This window comes from Trachurus trachurus, assembly GCF_905171665.1.
Source record: "Trachurus trachurus genome assembly, chromosome: 2".
Classification (NCBI taxonomy): Eukaryota; Metazoa; Chordata; class Actinopteri; order Carangiformes; family Carangidae; genus Trachurus; species Trachurus trachurus.
In genome coordinates this window covers 9,197,455-9,222,818 of record NC_139914.1, presented here as the reverse complement: position 1 = coordinate 9,222,818, position 25,364 = coordinate 9,197,455, and the positions used below count along the sequence as shown (strand labels likewise).

Here is a 25,364-nt window from a genome sequence, read left to right as displayed (position 1 = left end):
GGTGCTGTCTGCCTCCTGTCTGTTATCTCTGCTGCTCTGCAGAGTGGGGGCTGTCCACGCTGCTGTAGGGGGACAGAGAGGACGTCGCCGGCCCTGAAGCTTTCCCATCATCCACTTCTTCCTTCTCCACCTCCATGTCCACATCTCTCTCCTCTCCTCCTTTGTCTCCTCCTCCCTCTGTTCTGAACGCCTCCACTGATCCTCTCCCGTCCTCGCTCGACTCCTCGGAGGCGCAGAACCTCCTCTCCTCCTCCTCCTCCTCCTCCTCGCCATGCCTCCCCCCCGTGCCGACGCCTCCCTCGCTGGGACTCGGGCTCTCCCTGTCGTCCTCCTCGGGGATGGAGTCTCTGGTCTGGTTGTGGTGCTTGACGTTGTAGCGCTGGTTCTGGAAGAACTTGACGATGGTGTGTTTGGGCAGGTCCAGCTGAGCCGACAGGGTGTGGATGGCCTCCTGGTCCGGGTAGAGCCCCACGTCGCCGATGAAGCTCTGCAGGATCCCCAGGGCCTCCAGGGAGATCCGCGTCCGTGAACGGGCTTTCTTCGGTCCACCTCCTCCACCTCCTGCTCCTCCTCCTCCTCCTCCACCGAGGCCGGGGCTCAGTCCACGCTGGGACCCGTCGTCTGAGCTGTGCAGCACCAGCAGAGGGACCGGCTGTGGGTCTTCATGGATCGGGGACGGGGACGTCAGGGGTGGGAGGGGCTGTCTGTGGAGCACCTGTTGCAAAAGAAACATCAGGATGAGACCGTTTACAAAAAGGGTAAAAATATAATTCAGCAAAAAAGGACAACGTGCTACATTCTTCTGGAGCTTTTTCATCTGCATCTAATTATGTTCTCTCCACCCTGTGATGCAGCAATTAAAGGGATACGTCACCCAAAATCAATAATTCACCAATCATCTACTCACCGTCATGCCAAGGAAGGGTTAGGAGAACTTTCAGAGTTATTAAAACGCTTTTGGAGTTCCAGGGGGGTCCGGCTGGCAACGGATTTACATACAATGGCGGCGGATAGAGTTCACTTTTGAATCGTCCAAAACACACACTACTGTATGAAAGAAACATCCAGATACGTCCATACTGCTCGTCCGTACTGACCCAAGTGTCCTGAAGCCGCATGAAACATTAATTTGATCTCTGTTTTTAGCCTTGTTGTAGCAGTAGCTCCCAGTGGCTCTGTTGATGTTTGTGCACATGTGGGAGATTTGCTGCGAGATGTTCATTCGTCATTGTAAACCATTGGATGCATGATGTAAACACGGAACTGGGAGCTACTACTACAACAAAGCTAAAAACAGAGATCAAATTAATTTTTTCCGAACAACTTTTTCATGCTGCGGCTTCAGGACACTTGGGTCAGTACAGACGAGCAGTATGGAGGTATCTGGATGTTTCATAGTGTTTGTTTTAGACGATTCAAAAGTGAGCTCTATCTGTCGCCATTATATGAAAATCCGTTGCCAGCCGGCCCCCCCCCTGGAACTCCTAAAGAGTTTTGATAACTCTGAAAGTTCTCCTAACCTTTTCTTGGCATGAAGGCGAGTAGAAAATTGGTGAATTATCGATTTTGTGTGAAGTATCCCTTTAAGGTTACAGCTTTATGTAAGATGTTATTGGTCGACTATGTTGTTTCCTGTCCTGCTGCCTCAACTCACACCTTCCACTTCAGTTTCCAAGAAAACCCTGGTGTTCATTGTTCATTTCACAATTCAATTGCAATTCGTCTAACCCTTACTTTCACATCTTACACAGCATCTAAATTGCTGTTCTGCACAAATGTCCAGAGCCAAGGTGGCAATGAAGGTAGCAACATGAGTTCACGGTGGTCAGATTATTGTAATTAACAGTCATTTACTGGTCCTTCACAGGCCTGTTTGTAAAGGTCACGACCTTCTGCAGCTTTATGAAATGCACAGATAATAACATAGAAAGAAATGTTGCAGATTTAGCTGTGCCTCGGCCTCGTGTTAGAAGCAGCACATCAAAGGCTTCAAAACGTAACAAGTGGATGTAGAGAAACTATAATAACCATCACTCATGTGTGATAAAAACCACAAACGCTTTATCACCGCAGCAACAAGCGAATTGCTCGGCTCCTTCGCCACTGCCCCCCTCTCTGCACAGTCATTACAAGGAAATGTAGTACAAGCGGAAGTGTGAATGACCGGCTTCCATCAGCCGCCAACATGCAAAAACTCCCAAATTCATCACACAAACAGCCACACTACTAGAGCTTATTAACAGGGCGGGGTGGCCTGCACACCCAAACACAGGAATCCAACACCATAAATCTGTGGTCCATCAAAATGAAAGGACCTAAATAAAGATAATGGCAATTCCTTTTTCTCTGCGTCAATAATTACAGGCTATGTTCTGAATAATATTGAGGTTTAGGGCCAGACGGGAGAGCATTTTGGTTTTGGGGAGAGGGTGGGATGGAGGAGTGTTTAGCAGGAAATGTGTGGGCTGGTCATTTACCACTTCTATTTTCAATGACTTATGGGGCACAAACAAGACAAAGAAAAAGGCTGCAAAGAGGAGCAGGTGGTGGGATCACACACACAGGGAGATGGAGGAAACTTTTCTGAACACCACGCAGATCGCACGCTGGTTTCTCACTCATAAAAAACACTGATTTGTGTTCTTTTCTGTTTGTACATGGCAGCACTGTGACTGTGTATCTTTAAAAAATGGGTTTTCACACAGACTTTAGTTTTAATCTTCAAAATAAACACGGCTAAAAGTGAAACTAGATGATGATCCATGATAAAAAAAAAAACAATATTTAGAGTATCCTCTATGCACAAGACCATCATGGCCTCTAGTGATGAGTCCTCTGGTTCATCTTTATCTAATGTTGCATCGTTAGGACACTGACAGGTTCAAACATGACTGATAGTGTGGGAGTTGGATGTGATTGTTTTTTTCCCCCGCATGTGTGGACAAAAAGTATTCAAAGTACTTGATAGAAGGTCAAAGGTTTAAAGGGTTAGTTCAACATTTTGGCAAATTGGCCCATTGCCATAATCCCTATAGTTTTAGCAGTAGGTTCATTACCTTTAATTGTCAGTGCAAGCTATTTTTAGAACGGTGGAGCAGAGCTGTGAGCTGCTCAGAGCTACGCTACAGAGGCTCGTGGGATTTCTTGGTTTCCCTCATCAAACTCATCAAATACACAATCCAACAACTCCAAAACACTCTGGTGGACAAATTGTGACCTGCACATTCACCACGCTATGAGATAATAACAGAACGTTACGAGACAGTGTTGTTTTAGAGGTAAATGCAGAGACTGCTTTCTGAAAAACTGCCCCTGACAGGAACGCACATCAGCGTTTTTGCATGAATTTAACTCGAAAACAACTCTGCTATGACTATAAGAGTTATGGCAATGGGCCAATTTGCCAAAATGTTGAACTATCCCTTTAAAGTGTACAGTGGTGGATGGTACCTGCTGGTCCGGGATGTGGAGGACGGTGTGGAGCCTCTCGCTGTGCTGCTGCCTGGACTCGTCCTCGTAGATCTGGTCTCGGTCGGCCTGCGGTAGCGCCAGGAACCTGCGGATGGTGCACAGGTTCTCCCACAGCGTGCGGTTGTCGGGGCTCGGACTCTCCTTCCACCTGAGCAGCTCACACAGCCAGCCCTGCAGCACAGCGGGACGGAGACGGGTTCAGCATGAGTGGCACCAAGAGAAATTGTCTCGTACAAAACGATGACAGAAGTAGAAAATTTGGTGGAGGGATCCATGTGTGTGTGTTCAAGTACAGTTAGGAACTATAAAAACAGTATTTAATGATCTCCCTGAAGAGAGGAGGCTTTGATTGTTCTGTGATTTAGGAGAAACTGGGGACAAAGTCTATTTCATGATTGGCTACTCACTACATGATGATTAGTGGCTCCACTTTTTTTATAGTAAAACACTCATTTCTTCTGAATGGATGATTATAACTTCAATTGTAAAGGGGATGTTTTTTGCAGCAGATTTTATGGGAAAGAAGACAAAGTTCTTTGTTTTGAAGATGTAATATTACATGGGTGAAGTTATAACCTGAATTATGGTCTTAAAAAAAGCTCCACCACCACCACAGCAGTAGTTTTTATGTCTCCAAAGACCATCTGGACTCTGTGAACGCCACAATAAAAATCACGAAACAAGACAAAAAACCCGAGCAGTTTGACAAACAGTCAGTCAAAAAAGTTTGTTATGTCTTTTATTTTGAAATACAATCTGCAAACTGCAGACTGTTGGAACCTCGGTCCTAAAAAAAAATGACTGTGTTTTCGGCCTTGTGGTAATTTTTTGATACATTATATGGCGACATGTTTGTTTTCAATTTGACTCCATGTTAACAACTGCAAGTGATTATTTATTTGTCCTGTGTATGTTTGGAGCAGAGTGTCACACATGAGCCCGACTGTTTCCATCACTGATGTCTGAGAGGAGCAGCGAGTGTCTGCAAGTGTGTGTGTATGTGTGTGTATGAAGATTGGATTATATCTGCTAGGCTGACCCAGGATCTGCCACCAGCTGTTGTTTATGCGCAGCCTTCAGCCTGGAAATTAATGGTAATAATGTGATCATCCCACCATCTTCTTGTCTGCCTCCTTCTTGCATCCTTCTGTTCCTCCCCTCGTCCCTCGCTCCATTTATGCTTTTATCATTTCATACGTCAATACACTCCTTCTCTCCATCTTTTGCGATTCTTTAGTTGTACTGTATTAAGTTTGTGGTATATGAACTTTTAAACTATCATCTTCCCCTTCCCCCTCTCTCCCTCTCCCTCCAGTGCAGACTGGGCTTTGATCTCGCCCTCGATCACCCGCATTGTTTACCCGAGGATGGAGACATGATGGTATGCCACAGCGGGTAATCAGATCCTCCACACGCCCACACACGCAGCCACACACCTCCCCGCTACACCCTCATCAGCGCTTTCAAACATCATGAACTCAGCGTGGACGAGGATGTATAACAGGATGTTTATGTATGTCAACTTAAAAAAAACCAAACACATGTCAACAAAGGTTTTTTTTTTTTTTTTTTGCCTTATATTAAGTTGTTTTCCCATCTCATCTCAACAAGTAGTGATGGAGCTTTAATACAAACAGCTGACCTGACTTTTATTAGCAGCCACCTTGGCGAACAGCGCCTGGGAGACCTTCGCTCTCTTCATCTCCTGCTGGATCTCCTCGTAGATCACCGACGTGATGTTGGCCAACGAGTTGAGCTTCAGCGGCGCCTCTGCCCCCGGCGTGCTGCACTTAATCTGAGAGTGAAATACTTGTTTTAAATATCTCAGTGAGGCTTTTTTTGGTTACATATAAAAATAAAATGTTGTATAAATCCACAGTTTATTCATTAAAATTCACTAATGTCCAATTTATTTTTAAGAAATCTCTGCTATAATGTTTTATTTATCGACTTTGTGACAATACGTCTTTATTTATTCATGTCCACTGCAAAAACAAGATGCAACATTGATGCAAAAAGATGCAGAGTGTGATTTTAGGTGTGTGTGTGTTTACCTGTGTGTGTCTGTGTACGCTGGCGTTGGGGATGTGGTTGGTGGTGGGGTGGGTGTGGTTGGTGTTGGTGCTCCTCTCTCTCTCCTCCTGGTAGATGCGATCTCGCTCGCCCTCCGGCAGGTTGAGGAAGTTCTGCATGGCCTTCAGGTTGACCAGCAGCGACTGGGAGGCTGAGCGGGGGTCCTCCTCCTTACGAAGGATCTCTGACAGCAAGCCCTGCACACACACACACACACACCTACACTTTAACCTTTGTCTTGTGTCAGCTTTCTGCTGCCATCTCTTGTGTTAGGGTCGGTTTTGACCTGAGTCTCAAATCAGCTGTAAAACACATTAAAACAATTATTTATCATTGCATTTGTTCTCATCTCTTGGTTACGTTGTTAGACTTCCTTATCCATGAAAAGGTTGGTTTTGCACTTATGATTTATTTCGGTTTTAACTCTTCTCTTATTGTTCTTATCCTTATAACCGGGTTAAAATCGACCCTAACACCAGAAATGTCATAATTTTAACCAGAGCATTTTATAATTTTGTGAAAAAAAATAGAGGTTCCTGACAAAGTCAAAAAGCCTTGACGCAATAAACAAATTGATGTGGTACTTTTATGCATTAAAAACCTAAAAACGGGTCACTGGCGACTCTAACGCTCGAATGCCTGAGCTTCATTACATCATCTCAGCCGAACAGCTCCAGTTTACCTGTGTGCGGTTAAAAGCCACGCGGGCAAACACGGCCTGGGACACGCTGGCCCTCTTCAGCTCGTTCCTGACCTGCTGGTAGATATCAGAGGACACTTCGGCCCCCGAGCAGTTGAGGCCGGACTCCATGGCGCCGCCGGGGCCCTTGCAGGTCCTGGCGATGGGCGGGTGGTTGAGGAACTGCTGGTTGACTCCCTGCGGGTGCTGGTGGGCGAACAGGCGGCTGACGGCCAGCTGCTGGTTGATGAGGTGGGCCATGGCGAGCTGCTGGCGGACCAGCTGAGGGGAGAGCTGAGGGGGCAGGAGGCCGCCGTGGCCCAGGAGAGGTGGGGCCTGGGGGCGCAGGGGGGGGCTGGGGTGGTGCTGCTGGCTGCTGGGGTGGGACAGGCAGTGAGGCTGGGCGGGGGGCTGGCCGTCCCCCAGGCCGCTCTTGATGGGAAGGGCTCCAGAGCCACCGATGGCGCCCAAATGCGTGGGGGAAGGTAAGAGAGAGGGAGGACGCTGGCTGATGATGCTCAGGTCCAGATCTCTCTCCACTGCATCAACACACAAACACACATTTATGTTACTAAAAATGTCCCTTCCAACCCACAACATGGCCACACAAAAAGAGACAAATCTACCTTTTATATCTGATTTCTCCTGCGCCGACCACATCTTGTCCATGTATTCACCTGATGGGGAAATATCACAATATCAGTTCCACAAACTTTCATTATGTCTGACACATCCAGGTGATATTTAGATGCTTTTTCACATCATACAGCATCTGAAAAACCTTTAAAAAATCTTTTTCTGTTCAGAGAGTGACAGGTCGGTGCAGCGGCGTATCGTAGGATGATCTCATCATCACCACAAACGTCTGTATCACTCACTGGCTCCAGGTTCTCGAGACACAAGATTATCAAATAAGTGAAGAATGTTTCCTCTTTATCTCTGCGTTCGGGGCTCGGCCTTCTCTCCTGGATCTGAACGGCCTCTCTGCTCCTCTCCACATAAATCTGCTTCTCATTACGCTTCTACTGGGTTTGGTTGAGAGTCACATTTTCGTTTATTAAGGGAATAAAAGCTGGAGTGAGGCTTGGCAGGGCTTCAGGTTTTTACCTTCTCTGTGTGTGTGTGTGGAGTAAGTGAAAGAGGAGCTCTTATTCCTGGTTTTGGTGCAATGTGTGTGTGTGTGTGTGTGTGTGTGTGTGTGTGTGTGTGTGTGTGTGTGTGTGTGTGTGTTGGGGGTGGCTGCTGCTGTTTTCCATTAGGAGTTAAGAGCCTTTAGTTTTGTCATGTGTATTAAGGGTGACATTAATGTGAACCATGTGTGACAGTTCCTTCCTACTGAGAGCTGTCACTGACAGACGTCTCATGCTGCAGATTAGACACATGCAGGCTGACACATGCTCGTACACGTACAGGGGGGTGGACAGAAGAATGGAAAGACTTCATTAGGAAGGATCACGATCGGAGCGGCCGCATCAGGAAAAACAAAAGACAGCCAGGCAGGTGAGCTGCATTAAGCGTTGCTTTTGAAAAAGGAGCGGTGACAGTCTCCGCCTTCATGAGCTCTCGACGCGGCGGGAGGCGAATAAAGAGTAAACAGCAGAACGGTTGATGGGTCGAGAGCAGGAGGAGGGTTCGGTCACAGAGGCCGTAAACTTTTTAACAAGGCAGAGTGAGGTGCGTTCACAAGCGCACACACACACGGAGTCAGATTATTGTGGATATTGTGTTTGTTTGCGTGTGCTGTAAAAATCATCCCTGATTTGTCGTCTCACTTGGTCACTCGTCTCGGAGTTCGATTGACTATAATAAGAGGTAAATATTAGGAGCAGCTAATGTGCTACAGTTCGGTCTGATTAGTCGCTACACGCTGGTTTCCTGGATGGATCTGTGTAGGCAGAGAGCGACCGACCTGAGTGTCTGTTACACAACCATCCAGACAAACACGGCTCTGTCATCACAACACATATTGTAGATGGATGGGAGAGAGTGAGACATGTGAGTTACCTTTGATACGTTTGTACCTCTTGAACCAGCGTCCAAACTCTTGGCATTTCGATGTGGAGACGTTGGCGTAGTAGGAGCCGTTGACTATTGCCGAGATCATACTCTGACACAGAGAGAGATAGAGAGAGAAAACATCTGAATTATCAATTTAAAAAGTTTATTCTCAAAAGCAATCTTTCAAACAAACTCTTGAACGTGGGGAGTGGCTGGTGAGTGGTCAGCTCCTCAGAGCAGCAGATCCACAGCGGGGAGTCAAAGCTCCACATGGGAAACACTGAGGACTTAGACTCACATGAGTCAGACTGAAAACGCACACACACATACACACACACACACACACACACACACACCACCCACACGCTTCCCCTAATCACTAATTACATCATGACTAAGTCCTGTGTATAAATCACAAGTTGAAATGACACACTCTGGGCTCTAATGACTGCAGGGTGTGTGTGAGCAGGATAATTGAGGTGTGCGTATTTGCATCCTTTCCCATGGGATGGTATCAATATTTGTGTGTGTGTGTGTGTGTGTGTGTGTGTGAGCGAGGTGTGGTGAAGTGATCATCAGACCACATGTGTTTATAGAAATTTTGTAGCAGCGTTTCAGCTATCTGTGTGTGTGAGGCAGAATCCAACCCTGCTAACAACTTAGAGACAGAACTCAAAACAATCACACGTTATTTGCTACTTGCATGAAAGTAGTTAATGAATTAGGCGATTTTTGGCCATTTTTGGAGTCAAATATGTTGTAAAATGTTGAATTAAAAATCAAACTCATTTAAATTTAGCTGATATCTGCATCTGTAGCTCTGATGTCATAAAGAAATCAGCAGATTATTTAGATTAAAAGTGAAAAGTGTGTTGAGCAGGTACCTGGGACAAAGGACACTCCTTGGCCAGGGCGCTCTGGTTGGTCTCTCTGAGCAGCTCTTTGAGGGCGTTCCTCACCGTGGCGTGGGTCCACTGGTCTGATGGCAGCTCCTCCAGCCGGGCAAAGCTGCATTTTATCACACACACACACACACAAAAAAATCATTATAATGCATTGAAGCAAACATATAATGCATGAATTGAGTTATTTTTTATATAAATATATATACACACCGGTATATACAATGGCACGCAAAAGCTTGGGCACCCCTGGTCAAAATGTATGTTAATGTGAACAGTTAAACAAGTGGAAGATGAAATGATCTCCAAAAGGCATAAAGTTAAACATGAAACACTATTTTTGCAATATTTTAAGCAGGATCAGTACAGTGTATTATTTTTGTTTTCTACAATTTCAGAGTGAAAACCCAGGAGACTTGAGCTCTCAGATAACTTTGACAAAGGTATCAGAGAAGATATTTACTATTTACATGTTGTACTAACTTCCTTTTCTGTCATTTTGAAAATGTAAAAGATGAAAATAAAAATGTTAGTTAAAGTCACTTTCTGCCTTTTGGCGATTATTTAACCTTCCACATTAAAGGACCTTTTGAACCTTTGCATGCCACTGTATTATATATTATAGACACTGACCTGTGCAGCAGGATGCGCAGTGTGACCATGTGGTAAACGTCCAGCAGCATGTCGGCCACCGTTGCCTCCGGTGCGTCCGTCAGGTAGTGGATGGGCATTGGCTTCCACCGACCCACTTTGATGATGCCTGGAGAACACACACACAACAAAACACACACTGATTTCACATATTCTCACCCTACAGACACTTTCAGAGTCGTTTTCCACCATGCAGGGTCAGAGTGAGTGGTTGTGTGTTTAAGTGTTACCCTGTCTGAGCATCTGTGTGTGTTGGCCGAGGGTGTGTTAGTCTGATTTATACTGGCTGCTACACTCTAAGTCTCCATCTCTTATCGATGTAAATCCAACCTGCTCGTGCTGCTCGACGCGTCTGTTCAACCTCCCTCCTCTCGGAGCGTGGATCCTGGGGTGAACATTCCCCTGGCCTCGCTGCATCCATGACTGGAAGTGCAAATCTAAACAGGCCTAATCGCGTTAGGACCTGCTAAATCAAACACAGACCCGGCCCGGCCTTGGCCCGCCAGTCTCAATCATGTGTGTGTGTGTGTGTGTGTGTCTTCATCGCACGAGGATGGTGGTGATAGGGGCAAAAGAACAAAGGCCGTTCTCTTTGGACTTTACAGCTGATTAATCAGAGGAGAAATGTAAAATCAGCTCAACATTAAAGAGCAGAGCAGCCTGTGAACGAGAGCGGCGTCTTGATGTTGATGCGCCAAATAAACACTGAGGTCATTATTCTCCTGTCCGACAGCAGGAGATTCTCCCCGTAACTGCCAATTACTGTGTGTCCTACAGCTGCCTTCGCTTTACAGATGATTGTTCACATTTTGACATTTCATGAGCTGGTAACTGATATGATTTTTTTTTAGAAACAAACATTTGAAACTTCCCGAAATAAAATAAATAGAGTAAACAGAAACAAACAGTTGTGACGACGGTGGAAGTTGATATTTTTTGATTTAATAAAGCTCAGCACAGGGTCACACAGTGCCGACGGACAAATATTGACAGTCAATATTAAATCTGGCTTCAGATCTTTTAAATCTGTGCCCACACTTTTCATTTTTCACTGAATAATACACAGATACACGAGCGCCAGAGAAACTGTATTAGAAGAAGTGCTATGAAAACACTACAGGTTGTTGTGAAAACTCTGTCATTACTGAATAATGAGGTGAAATGAAATAAAAACGCAGCCTGATTATCAGGCTGCTCAAATATATATTATATAGATATTTTTAAATTCACAATCTCTAAGAGACTTTGCCCAGAGCATGAATAAAACAGCTTACAAATGTTTCAAAATCACAGACATGAGCACTGAGTGAAATTATTAATGAACCTTTGTTGTGAACTGTGTCGAGAACTTTTTTTTTTCCAGCAACTGTCCGGAGACATTTGGGGGTTTAAATGTGGCATAGGCTGCTGTAAAACAGGGGGAGTGTAGTTGAAAATGTTTATAATTATTTGGTTAAAGGGTAAATTCTCTGAAATGCAGAATGTTTCTTTAAATAAGACCTGGTTTGTTTCCACTGGTGGTTTTCAGGGTCTTCAATTACATTTTGTTATATTTTTTCTGCTCTGCAATTCACCTAAGCCCACGTTTAACCCAGGACATAAACCATATACTGCAAATAAGAAATAGCCTCTTTTTAATTAACCATAATGTGCCAGTTAATTAAAAAAAGAAGAAGAAGAAGAAGAAGAAGAAGAAGAAGAAGAAGAAGAAGAAGAAGAAGAAGAAGAAGAAGAAGAAGACGAAAACCTTGTGCCAGTTAAGAGCTTAAAAATACTCGTCCAACCAAAGTTATGCAAGACGCAATTGAATTGCAGAAGAAAATAGCAGAGACTCTGTATAATTTTGGTCGTGACCACACGGGGGGAAAAAATGCACGACTCCAGCCAAAAATTATTTATTTGAAAAGAAAAGGCTTATTCCTCCGAACAAAACCTAGCTATTTGGGAGAGGCGAGGGGGGTCGCAGGGCGTCGGCCACTTGGTTACAGTGCCCTGTGTTTATAGGGACTCACCAGGAATGTCAAACTGCCCTACTTTCTCTATGTGTGTGTGTGTGTGTGTGTGTAGGCTGCTGTTTCACGGCTGGCTGATGTCGTCTGCCCTCTTGTTTTGATCTCTAAATGATGAGAAAAGAAGTTTGCGATGCTGGTCTAAGATGCACTGATACACACTTTTATTTTATTTTTTATTTTTTACCTTGATACTGTCAGGTGGGCGGAGTCAATCAGGAGATAAACCAGGAAGCAGACAGATTTATCTTTAAAATACCGTCTCGGTAAATAGCTTCCCCGTGATCGCCCAAACATTTCAGCGCTCATTTTTTACCCATGTGGAAACCCCACCCATCTGGAAACCAGTTATGCTCTATTCAGCTGCTGGAAATAATTAATTACTCATGAATTACCAAACAACTGGGTACGAAAGACTGAAACATGACATGTTTCCCATTATCGTGTAATAATGGAAAAGTTAGGAAACCGCGTTTCCCAGATATGATGTAAAAGACACAGAGGCTGATGATGAATTTTTAGTCAACAAACTCTCTCATGAGACTATGACCATGAAAACATGGACGTGATGATAGTGAAACTCAGATTTACATTTACTGCTTCATCTTTGTGCCAGAAAATACAAATTATACAAATCTGAGAAGGAGGAGGGAGGAGCTGAGGAGGAAGATGAAAGTGAGTGTCAATCAAGAAAACATGGCTCTCTCTAAATTACAGAGACCCATTAAAACTTGTATATTCTGAATTTATCAGACCTCCATTTAATCTGCATTCACGTTATTGATTTCTGATCAGAGCTTCTTCAGATTCAGCTTTTTAAAATTATTTTGAAAAGATTTTATTATCATATTTGTCAGAATCAGGTATCTTCTTAAAACATTTATTTGTTTTATTTATTTAAAAATGTCAGATTTTTTTGGGGGGGTGCTCCTCTTTGCATTAACTGTCCTATCTGTCTGATTTTTATTAATTTATCTATACATTATTGTCGTTACTATTATAATAAACATCTTATTAACATCATATTTGGATTTTCAGGCATGTACTTCAATATGATGCTGTATTTATATGATATATTTAAGATTAAGTGTAAGTAATATCTTCATATCTGCCACCCACCCACACACACACACACGCACACAACTACTTACCACGTGCCTGTGCAGCAGAGGTGTGTGAGTACCCGAGAGCGACCAGTGCCGTCTCCACCAGCTGTGTGAAGAGGACGTCCTTACGCACCAACACAAACTCGGCGTGACGGTCGCTGCGCCCCTCGCAGTCCCCGGCCACGCCCCCGTCCACATGCTCCACCACGCAGTAAACCGGGATCATCAGACCTGGCAGAGAGAAGACAGAGGAGGAGATCCAGATCCTGGGTTTGATGGGTGGGAACAATAAAAACTCAAAATTCAAAAACATCTTTTTCAGATTTACCGAATGGACACAGATCTGGCGGAGCAGAATTTATAACCTCTACTACGTCAGAGGGATTCCTACAGAAACTGTGGCCGGACACCAACACCAACATTCCCAGCGCTGCAGTGTGTTGGTGTCGCTCCTCGGTGGTCTCAGTGGAAGACTGGTTAAACTGGGCAGCTGCCAGTGTGAATACAAGTCAGTGTGAGATTTGTTCAAGTGTGTTTGTGTTTGCACCACATATTAAAACCCACAACCCGCTCTGGGTATAATATCTATATCATGGAGCGCGCACTCGGTGGCGGCGGCGCTGCCAGAACTCCAGCGGTGGAGCTGGTTCCGAAACAAGACGTTGGTCTAGACTTGTTATTGGGCCAGTGCAGAGAGCTCCTCCAAACCTGGAACCGTTCACCCCCCTCCCCCGGCCCGCCCAGTCCACTGCTGCGTCCCACAGGAACAGATAATTAACAAGTTATCAATCCTCCTCCTGACAGGGCAGTGACAGATCAGCCGGAGCCAAACCACAGCAGCATCAGGCCCCAGATCAGCCAATAAGCCAGCCACTCAGTGGAAGGGTGGAGGGAGCGTGTGTGTGTGTGTGTGTATGTGTGTGTGTGTTCCAATGTTTGTGTGATGATGCATGATGATGTTTTCAAATGCATGAAAGAATAATGAGCATCTGTGCATGATTGTTGCCTATGTTAGGTATGTTAGAGTGTGCATGAAAATAGCCATGCAGAATGTGTGTTAGACTGTGATGCAGTGCTAGGACTGTACTGTAGCATCCATAGACATGAGTGACATGGGTCTTTACACTAACATGACGTGACATGACAGGACAACGCACGGGGAGAAGTGAAGCTTATCCGTCCCAACACATACAGTAATAAAGGTCATATGAGAAAATACAATGACACAGTTGCCACACTGTGTTCAATACAGTCAATTCTTGTTGGTTAGTGGGAGTTTTATTTTGAAAGGCAAAGGTTAACACCCCAACTCTTTCGACAACTCTTTAAATATTAATAAGCAAATATATTTTCATGTGGAATCTGTTCATTTTACGATGTGAGGTAATGTTTGTTTTAGTCACCTGTTCTCTCTCAGACACTGTATGTGCATTTTTGTGAGCTTAAGCACTTTTTTTTTCATGATGCCAAATAACTTTAAGCGGGTATGCTGTATTGTTTTTTATGTGTTTTTCATGCATTAATCAGATAATTTGTGTGTTTATGTCTCTGAAACTGCATGGAAATTACGTGGGTGCAATAAAGTGCTGTCTGCGTCCAACAAATTACAACTGCATGTCTAATGTCGGACGAATTCTGGGATTCAGCGGCTTCACTTTAATTGTTTTTAATGTCTCACCCCCCAGAGGTCTCAGCTGTGTGCCGTTCTGCCGGGTTTGTGGGTTTGCCGGGCTGCCGTTGACATCCAGGCGGCTCAGCTTGCACGGCGGGGGGCAGCTGGAGGTCGGGCTCTCCCCTCTCTCCTCTGGACTGGCCCTGTCCTGAGGGCCGGGGTTCTCGGCCCCCCCACCTCCTCCTCCTGCGCCTCCACGCTGCTCCATCCCACCGAGCGCTGCAGGAAGAGCACCCAGCACGGTGTGAGAAGCTGGGAGGAGACAGAAGAGGATGCTTTAGTGCAGTAAAACCATCTCCTTCTAGTTTCTTTACACTTTATAGACGGTTGTTGTTGCTGCAGATTGTTCCATCAACAACTGATGCTTTGCCCCCCCCCCCCCCCCCCCCCCACCCCCACCCCCACCCCCACCCCCACCCCCGACCAACACAACGAACATATTTCTCTGTTATGTACATACAAGAGAGACCGGGACGACCACAACAGACAGACAATCAGAGCCATCTGGGACCAATCACAGGTCGACAAGTGGCGTTCAGTCACAGACTAAATACAGACAAGTTCATTATGCTTTGTTTAGACACAGAAGTGCACAACACTTCTAATGACAGACGTGAAGGTGAATAAAGAGTGAAGCTTTCAATGACTGTTATTATACTGTATATATTATCCAGTATATATATTTATATACAGTCACATGACAGGAAATGAAGGACAGTGTTACACTTTGCAAGATGATCCTGAACTGATGGTGAATTTGCAGCACTTTTGTATGAATTTACATGTGTTTCCTTAAGTTGCATTGCACTGAGCTCTCCGGGCCTCCGTACTTATCTCCTAAAATGTCACACAGCTCTTTTATCAAGGTGTTTTTCATCTCAACAAACCTTTGAGTTGTGTTATCTCTTATCTTCATACACACGAGCATATGAAACATCACGTTTTCAACTATTTAAAAGCATTTAAAGGCTTATGTGCATTGCTGCACTGTTGTGTCCTTTACATTCAACAGTTTGCAAAGCTTTAAAAAAAATGTATATATAGGCCTACATTCAGATTATGCCCCAAATCCTCAGCGTTGTGTATGTATCCACTGTCTGCTCCCTTGGCTTTGTGTTTTTTCCCCTGTGTTCCTCTGTGTGGTTTCCAGTGGTATGACTGTAAATCCGGCAGCAACACACGAGTCTGAGCCCAAAAGCGACACATGATTACAATAAAACACACATGCAAAATTAATTACTGATGATAAAAAAGCCCGTCCAACACAAACAAAAAAAATAATAAAATGTCGCAGTAAGAGGCGCAGCGAGGCCTTGTACCCCGCTTCACTGCAGAAGCCTGGCTTTACACAAGGGAAGCTGAATGTTGAAGTTGCTCTCCATGCTCGATTGACATAGAGGAGTGATCTACCACAGGGTTAAAGCAGCGAGCAGCAGCAACAACTTTGTAAACTGTTCCTTAAACTCAGATTTAAAACTGGTTCCATGTAAAATCTGTCATTTAATAAACATAAGGTCCTTCTTGGTCTCCACCGTTCATCCCACATGACTCTAGCGGATCGCTGCAATCCTCCCTCATCTCCAGCACTAAGGTCCACAGCTCATCAGGAGCCACTTCTTCTTCATCATCTTCTTGCACCTCTCACTGTTTGCACACAGCTGTAGTAGAAGTTTTCTTTTCTCCTCTATTATCCCAAGTCTCATAATTTTTCTGATGCCACATCATCCTCTTATTGTCCAATTTGTCCCACCAAGGCCTCTTCACCCCCCCTCCCCTGTGTCCAAATTAGGATTTCCTGGTTCCTGTAACTAACAAAGATGGTGGAAATCAGCGACTGTGAACTCTCAGACTCCCCTGCTATGACGTCCTATAGCACAGATTAAATGGCAGTTTTATTTCTCAATGACCACCGTGGGGATGCTGCTGCTGCTGTTGATTGCCCCCCCACACCCCCCATGGGTGCAGCTGTCCATCCCACACTGTCTTTGCTAATTTACCCATCAATCTATTATCATAAAAGAGATTTAATCATCGCTGTGCGTTCTCCAGTCCGGCAGAAACCGCAAAAGCTCTGAAGCGTTTCCCTCTTCCCTGAGAGACCCGTCTCCCCCGCTGGGGCTTAATTTCACTCCGGGGAGGAAAACAACTAAGTGCTTTATTTCCCTCGGTCGTTTACTCAAGTCAACACACACCAAACAAGAACACAACAACATTGTTTTCAAATCCTGACATACTGTACCAAATCATAAACAGCTGATCAACAGGAATGTAATGATGAGATTGCATGTCAGCTCTCTAAACATACACACTGCTCTCTCGCTTTCCTTCAATATGACTTCAGTCTGCTTTTAATAAACACATTTTTGGAATATTTGGGGTGATGGATAATAATCAGCCCTCTTCCCTACTTCATATTTTCTCCTCTAACCAGACCATTATTTAAGTCATTAATGAGGAGGCATAAAAAATAAATAAATGGTTGTGGTGTTTGAAAGAAATATTAAATTAACAGTCCAGAACATGGCCTGAGAAGAAGTTCATGAGAAGCGTCTGATGGGTCACGGAGCAGCGAGCCTCCTATGTGCGTGTCTACAGCACATGCATCAGGTTTTAAATAGCTTTAGGTTCAGCAGTGTCAACTCTTTCTAGCTTTTAACACCTTAAACCAACGTCTACTAGACACTCAATCTGCGGTAATGTTGAAAAAAATGAGTCAGAACGTCTGCTGGTTAATTTTCTGTTGAACGTAATGTGTGATATTTACTGTATGTATTCCATCTTAGTCTAAAAATGAAAAATTAATGAGAAAAAGCATCTTTTCAGGAAGAAATACAGTTACATTGCATGTTTTTTTTTCTCTTTTTCTATTCCCTCAGGAACCTTCTCCACCTCCGAGGTTTATCTCTGGACCAGCTCACCACTGACTGGAAGGAAAATGACGTGCAACGCTGCAAAGGGTTTGTAGCCACTTATTAAACATAATAAGTCCTAAAAAGATTTAGGTGGAGCCCTGGGGGCTATTACAATATATCACTGGTGGTAACTCCAACTTAGTTCATCTTTGGAAATGAAAAATCACTCAAATTTAAGCTGAAATTCGACATTTCAAAGTTTCATATCAGCTCAAAAGTCCACTATTTCACAATAAAAGCCACGTCCTGCATTGCTTGGATGTTGTTGTGATGAGATATTAGTAATTTCACTAGAACTTTTCTTTTTTAATGTTACTTTTAGTTTGAGTAATATGTCTTTTACTGAGTAAAGTGATTCACTATGTTTCAGTTTATTGTCATTCTGCTTCATTGACCAACAAGCTCAGGAATCCAAATAAAAAAAGGGAATGTATTATCTCTATGTTTTACACTATCATAAGTACTTTCATATCGATTAAAAAAGGTGAGGACGAGGTGAAAAAGGAGAAATGAGACACTGCCACACTTGAGTCTGTCATATTCTCTCTCTCTCACAGACACACACACACACCACTTCAATCAACACATTCAGGGGCTGCACAGCCGAGACCACACACTCCCAGCACAGACTCCTGTTCGCTTCACCAGCACACATGGAGGCCAAATGTACGGTCACAGTCAGTAGCCCTCCCACTGACAAATCACATAGAAACACACAGGGAGCTTCAGCGGGCTGCACAACAGCAGATTAACGTAGGCAGGGTCTGATTTAGGGCGTCTCTTGAGGTGTTTAAGAGTGCTTTAATGGCCTTTAACTGCATTTTAGTGGCTAACTGTAATTAAGTTAACTGGGATACTAAAGTAGAGCTCCATGACACACTCAAGTGCCCTTGAGAAAGGTCCTTGAGAAGCTTCCAGGGCAGCCCAGAAGTACAGGAGAAACTCAAAGACGATCCACAAGTATGCAATCAGACAAGAGGAGGTACAGCCTCTACTCTCTTCTCTCAGACAACTGGTGTCTGCTTCGTTCAGATTAGATCGATTCTGTGACTCTCGGTTCATGCAGGTACAGTAAATACACAGTAGGCTATATTACACATTTGCTCAAGGCCACAAAACCTGGTTAAGTAATTCATACGAATCACCGCCGCAAAACCCCCAAAATGCTCCTATCACTCCCAAAATGTGACAGCTCTGTTTTCACCATGATAATATTTTCAGTTAAATTTAGTTTTGTTCAGGCTTTCAGGTACAAAGATGTGACTGTAAAGCACAGTAGTCTCCAAATATAAATCTTAAATTCATACAGTACTTGCTCTAAAACATTTTTAAAAATGGGGAAAAGCAGAAAACTTTTTTGAAATGTCCAAACTCTCTTTTCCACAAGGAGTGAAGTGAACACCTGTGGATAATGTACATTTCATTTATTTCCTTCATAATAATATAATTATATTTTCTTTGTCGTTGTTCCTGAAGTGCCTATAATATTATATTCCATAATCTTCAATGAGACTCATACAGTAGTTAGTTTCCAACTTGCTTCAACAGAGATGCATCTTACTGACGACAATTTTCATTTAAATAAATCCAAACTCTTCATTTCTCATTAATTATTACTCATTATCTGCACATGCACATCGTCGACTACATTTTTCAGGATGTTGTTGTAAATTCGTCTCACTTACTTTGTTTTTGTGCAGTTTCAACGGGACTCCCTGTGTAGTGTTGCCTCAGTGACATTAGCCCCTCTACCAGCAGAGTGTCTGCTCTGACTTGTGACAGCAGGACAAACACAGGTGCAGCTAATAAAATTAGTCTAATAATAGCCCTGTTTGATTCAGGTGCACGAGCCACCATTGATAAAATAAGCCAATTGAGTAACAAAACAGTCTCCTATTGTTAATAGTCAACGGCTCAGTAAATCAAACGCACCTCTGTTCATTATTAATGATATTAGCTGCAGCTGTGTTTGACCAATGACACGTCTGTGAAGAGGGTCAACTTCAACTGAGGGCCATTAAAATGAGTAATGCTCCAACAGTGAAGTGTGCTGCTCTAAAGGAGTCTCTCCAAGTGCAGGTATATGATGTAGGTTATTGGAGCAACGTGGGAAAAGTGCAATAAAAGAAGTTTCAGTAGGTTTGGTTTCCTATAATTAATCACAAATGTGCTGCGTTGCTTTTTATTTTAAAGACGTGATACGGCAGGAACGTTGAAAGTCCCAGAAGCATTGAACGCATCGGACAAGTTACTCAAAAACACTCATTTTTACTTGAAGCCAATTGAACGCTAAATCATCTCCAAACAGAAATATCCTCACTTATATGATTTTCAACATTATATGAAAGTTATGTAACATTTTCTATTTTCTTAAGTGTCGCAAACCTGAATTATCGTACAGTCTTTGAAGTAAATTGCCACCACAAAATCTTAAAGCTAATTAGAAAATTAGATTTTTTCTCACCGCTCGAGCCAACACATGAAGAAGACAGGATGTGACAGATTGTTTGTGAGTTAAAAGTATTTTTATGAGGGCAAAACCAAACATGCAAACACATTTTGTTTGCATTCTTTAAAGTAGAAGAAAGAGAGAGTGCTACTTTATGGGGATTAATTCCTAATATGGATCCTAAGGAAGAATTTAAAATGAAAACAGAATGAAAACCTAATTAAAATCTTACATAAATTAATATGTTTGACTCAACTTAAATACTCTACACATGAAGTAAAGCTTAAATGATGCAAGTCTCACTTGTTATGTATTCTCACAATTATTAAGTGTATTTTCTACGAGTCTTTATTTCATGTGTGTGTAAATGATTGTTGTTATCACATGATAAACAAGTCCAGAGGAGCATTTCCCTCTGAAATTAGTTTTATACTGCTCTAAACTGGACATAATATACCGGTAAGTAAAAAAATAAATAAAAAAAGTGTTGTTAAACTTGATAATCTAATCTCATCAACATATTTGCATCGTAATCTGTCGGATTTTAACTCGTCTATTTCAACATTTCACCACAGTTTGCCATGTTTAAACGCCACGAACCTGGAGGAGAAGAACTTTTCAATAAACGCTCACTCACTTTTTAAGAAGTCACTGTACTTGCTGGGGAGTAAACTCCATCCATTGGTGAAGAGCAGAGAATCCAGCCTGAGAGAATATGATAATTTTTTTCCCCCCAAAATGTTTCCTTTCCCGTAGTAAGACCGCGCCAGATGAGGAGAGACCGGGGCGAGGAGGTACAAAGACGAGGAGCGCTGAGGACAGACTGCTGCTGGCGGCTGAGTAAAGAGCAGTAAAATGACACATGTAGAGAGAAAGAGAGGGAGGAGGAGGAGGAGGAGGAGGAGAAGGAGGGAGGGAGGGATGGAGGGAGGGAGGATGGGGTTTGGGAGGGAAACCTAGAGACAGATGACAGACATAAAAAAAAAAAAAATAGTGTCATTTACTCAAACAATAACCCTTAATATTAACCTTCAGTTAGAATAAAATGTTTTTAATAAAAGCTAAGAAGAAGCTGTGGTTAAAAAAGAAGGGAACTATTTTTTATTTTTTCTCCCAAGAAAGCTAAATGAATAATGTGATCACAAATTTAGAAAGGATAATTAATTTTTCCCAGATGCTGTGATAGCAGAGAACAGGGAGAGGAGGAGAAGTGGAAGGAGTGTGAGGTTAGAAGAAGGTGATTAATACTCATCATGATAACAGTGTCACAAGTTCTTAACGTTAAATAGATACATGATTATAGATCTTTAGGATCAGAGAGGAAATGATCAAAGTTATCCATGTTATCAGAATATGGCTTTACAGAAAAAAGGGACATGACACTGAGCTGAGTGAAGCTGATTATCTGCCGCCTAGTGGTGAAAAAAAAGAAAAAAGAAAAGTCAAATTAAAGGTTTGAACGGACTAAAATATGCCTCGGGGAATTTTTTGCCCTGAGTTGAACATTCCAGAAAAACCTTCCTGTCCCTGTAGGACCTTCCTCCTCCTCCTCCTCCTCCTCCTTGGACAGCATGGCCCTAACTCTGACCCTGGCACTTTCACCCTGTACTAATAGTGAAGGTTAGACCAGGGTACAGCTCACAGGGACAGAGCTTAACTTGTGTCATAAGGACCTCGTTGATTTACTTAACATCTGAAGAGCTTTGTAGAAATAACCTTTATAAGTTTAGCTCCACTGAACTGCATCATCTGATCTGATCATCTTCAATTAAAACTAATAAAAACACACAGTTCAGCCACCACATTAAATCTAGTAACAGGTTGGAGTATAGTATAATGGCTGATCAGTGTTAGCTGTAGCACTGCATGTCTCTGCATGAATAAATAATACAATTTAGACATAATGTCTTTGTTCCTATTGTGTTTTCAAACTGTAATTTATCTTACCTGGCGCTCTGCACATGCTGGGGGTAAGTGTAGAGAAATCTGGGTTTACAGTGACAACATGACATGTTCAGATGATAAATGTGTAAACACAATTGATGGCGCTGACTGTTGGGCTGAAAGCTGCAGCAGACAGGAGTTAAGAGCTCTTTGTTCTCACAGGTTGAAATCCGACTGTGAAAAAATAAAAAAAAAAAGATAAAAATATCATCAGAATTTTTCAAAACTTCACAATTGCTGATTATTACCTCCAGATTTATGAGATTAAACTTGAACGTGAGGTCAATAGATGATCAGAGGTTCATTGTATTCATTAAAGCAGACACAAGAAATTAAAAAATGCCAACTTTGACTTTCTGTTGATCATATATCTTCTATCCATCCATCATCGATATGTTTATTTGTGTGTCTTTCCCAACTGCAGGCCTGTGTTTCACCAGCAGTGGTCAGCTCTCCTTGATTTATACTAGATGGAAGAATAGTCACCTATCATTACTCAGCCTGTCTGCCTTCCTGTCGCTCCTCCTCTGTGGTTTCTCCCTGTGTGTGTGTGTTTTGCGCACACACACTGCCAACACTTGTCTGCCCTATATCATCTTAAGTGTCTCTGACAGCTCACCACAAGTCACTCACCATGAGCATGAGGTGTGTGTGTGCGTGTGAGTGCATGTGTGTGTGTGTGATGGTATGCATTGCAATTAAAGAGAGCTTTCACAAGGCTCCAGTGAAAACAAGCCAGCTTCTATTACCTGTAACAGCAAATATTGATGCTCTGGATGCATTCATGGTCTCAAACCACCGTGGACCGTGTAGCGTATCTGATTACAGGTGTGTGGTGTGCTGTGGTGCTGTTGGTGGTGGACTCTGGTGAGAAAAGGCTGTTTTAACAATCATTACACACAGTGTCAACTCTTCTCTTGCCATGAAAGGATCCAAAATGTACTTTTTTTCTTTCTTTACATATAAAATGATTTGTCTGTCTATGCTCCTCCATAGTTTGAGATGCAGTGTGACAGTTTGACATTTAGCTGAACTGCCGTGTACTACGGGCTGCAGCTTCTGATTGTTTTCATGTCTGATAAATCGATTGAACATCTGTGAAATGTCAGAAAAAAGTAGAAAGCGATTGAAAAATCAGCACTGTTGTTTCCTGGAACCATCATCAAATGCTGGGTTTTGAACAAAGATTTATAATGTAAAGATAAAAAGCCAAATTTTGAGGGATAAGAATTTCTAGACCGAGAATATTGGGCTGGTTATCAAAACAGCTGCCAATTTATTTCCTGATTGATTTCAGCTCTAATTAACAAATAAGTTCATCACCACATAGCACTATGATCAAACCGGTGAGAAAAGGAGATTGTCGTTTCTTTTCACCGTGGAAATGCTGCCCCCCTGTGGTGCGTGTTGTAATCACAGGAAAGTGGTGTCCCAAGCTAGAATATGTACACTGCTGTTTATAATACATGCATGTATGCACACATGTAAACTGTATAACTGATACATGATGATGATAATGGTGGTAGGAGGACAAAAGTAATGATATAGGCTACTGTAGGAGTTTACTCTTCTCCAAACTGCGTCTTTCTGCTCTAGTCGCTGTTGCATTAACATCAACATTATATTTATTTTATTTTTGATGATGAACCAGATTCAGCCCTTTTCTATTTGATTGTCCAACTCAGGGGGTTCAGGCAAAGGTACTCTATAGTTCAGGTTAAGATAAGATGATGGATGTTGAAGCAGCAGCCGGTGGAATAAAGAATAAATGGCGTCATCTAGTGGCCGCCCGACAGACTGCAGCTAAATACAACTAAATCCTCACAGTGCATACATTTATATATATAATAGGATCAGCCACCATAATGTGGCATGTATACAGAGGTTTCTTCATGTTTGCACTTATGCCACTGTGTGTGTGCTTGTGTGTGGTGTGTACAGCAGGTCTTTATGCTGTCTAATCCCACAGCCTCTTTCTGGAAAACATGAGCAGCGGCGGAAACACTGACTCAAATTTTGGATCTCATTCTCATGACAAAGCAGTTGTTGATTTACAGAGCGTTCAGCAGGTATAAAAGAGGACAGGGACGCGTATGAGCACACGCACGCACACACACAGGTAGTATTTGTATTACATAACGAACACATTCAAGGGAAACCACACGAGTGGACACAGCTAGTCCCAAGATGGGCAGGGTGAGTAGAAGTTTTCAAGCACAGCAGAGCTTTCTGAATGATTTAATATCAGACGCTCATCCCTAACGCCCCTCAGATCATCTTCTATGAGGACAAGAACTACCAGGGTCGCAGGTATGAGTGTGACAGTGACTGCACCGACTTCCACTCCTACCTGAGTCGCTGCAACTCGGCCCGTGTGGAGAGTGGGACCTGGGTGATCTACGAGAGACCGAGGTTCTCGGGTTACCAGTACGTCCTGACCAGAGGCGAGTACCCGGACTACCAGAGCTGGACTGGCTTCAATGACAGACTCAGCTCCTGCAAGATGATCCACTTTGTAAGCCTGCGAACACAGAGTCTAGATTTTCTAGAGGGCAAAGTTTAAAAGATACAACTTCTTAGTTTTAGATGGTAGACTAGGTTCCTGTCCCCCCAAAATATCCTTCATTCAGCTGATCACCAAATCTCCCAACACTTATTTTATCTCTGTTCCCCTTTTCTCCCCTCTACCTGCTGTCTTCCTTTTGCATCATCATCATGTATCAGGCTGGTGAAGATCCCTACAAGCTCCAGCTGTACGGTAAAGGAGACTTCGGTGGTCAGGTGTTTGAAGTGACTGAGGACTGTGCCTCTGTGCTGGAGAAGTTCCACTGGAGGCAGGTCCACTCCTGCAGGGTCCTGGGAGGTTGGTGGGTCTTCTACGAGCACCCCAACTACAAGGGCCGCCAGTACCTGCTGGAGAAGGGCGAGTACCGCAAGTCGGTGGACTGGGGCGCCATCTGCCCCACTGTCCAGTCTTTCAGAAAGCTGGTTGAGTAGTCTGGTTTTTTTTCTGGTTGCTGATTGGTCTGTGATTGACTTCAAGAAGCAGCTGCAACCATAATAAACCTTAAAGGCTCTTCTGAAAGGACCGCACTGGTGTTTTTGCCTATTTTAGCCCTTTTAATCACTAATAATAATGAACATTTTGCTGAACTGTGGACGTTTGGGTTGTATAATAACTGAAACTCATGCTATAATACCATGCGATGATAATCTTACGATTGCAATTCTCAATGCTCGCTGCATCGTAGAACGTAGAATAAAAGGCTGTTAAGTTAGTCCAGTGGGAACTAAAATTAAATGCTTAAACTCAGACTGACTGCTAAAATGGTCAAAAATGGACATTATCTATAATCAAGGAGTTTAGACGACAAATAAACGTCTTTAAAGCTTCGGGTTATACTGGCTGTAACTATTTGAAAGTGCTTTTACAGGTCTTCTAGAGAGATCAGGGTGATTACTGAATAAAATCATATTAATTTTATATATATATATATA

The 25,364-nt window shown here is 43.2% G+C and overlaps 2 protein-coding genes across 2 annotated transcripts; one reads left to right on the top strand and one right to left on the bottom strand.

Moving 5' to 3' along the window:
• Window positions 1-22: 22 nt before the first annotated feature.
• On the bottom strand, window positions 23-14,805 carry LOC310999492 (DNA-binding protein SATB2-like; the record flags this gene model as incomplete). The annotated part of the gene is made up of 11 exons (XM_083989939.1): window positions 14,568-14,805; window positions 12,935-13,120; window positions 9,757-9,883; window positions 9,106-9,229; window positions 8,228-8,330; window positions 6,850-6,900; window positions 6,227-6,762; window positions 5,526-5,741; window positions 5,114-5,266; window positions 3,451-3,642; window positions 23-715 (listed from the first exon to the last, which is right to left on the bottom strand). The coding sequence occupies exons 1-11, from the start codon at window positions 14,767-14,769 to the stop codon at window positions 23-25; spliced, it is 2,583 nt and encodes an 860-aa protein (XP_083846065.1). The 5' UTR covers window positions 14,770-14,805.
• Window positions 14,806-24,053: 9,248 nt separating this feature from the next.
• On the top strand, window positions 24,054-24,863 carry LOC310998080 (gamma-crystallin S-like; the record flags this gene model as incomplete). Its single annotated transcript, XM_083987979.1, has 3 exons — window positions 24,054-24,062; window positions 24,139-24,381; window positions 24,591-24,863. 3 exons carry the CDS (start codon window positions 24,054-24,056, stop codon window positions 24,861-24,863), a joined length of 525 nt encoding a protein of 174 aa, XP_083844105.1.
• Window positions 24,864-25,364: the final 501 nt, after the last annotated feature.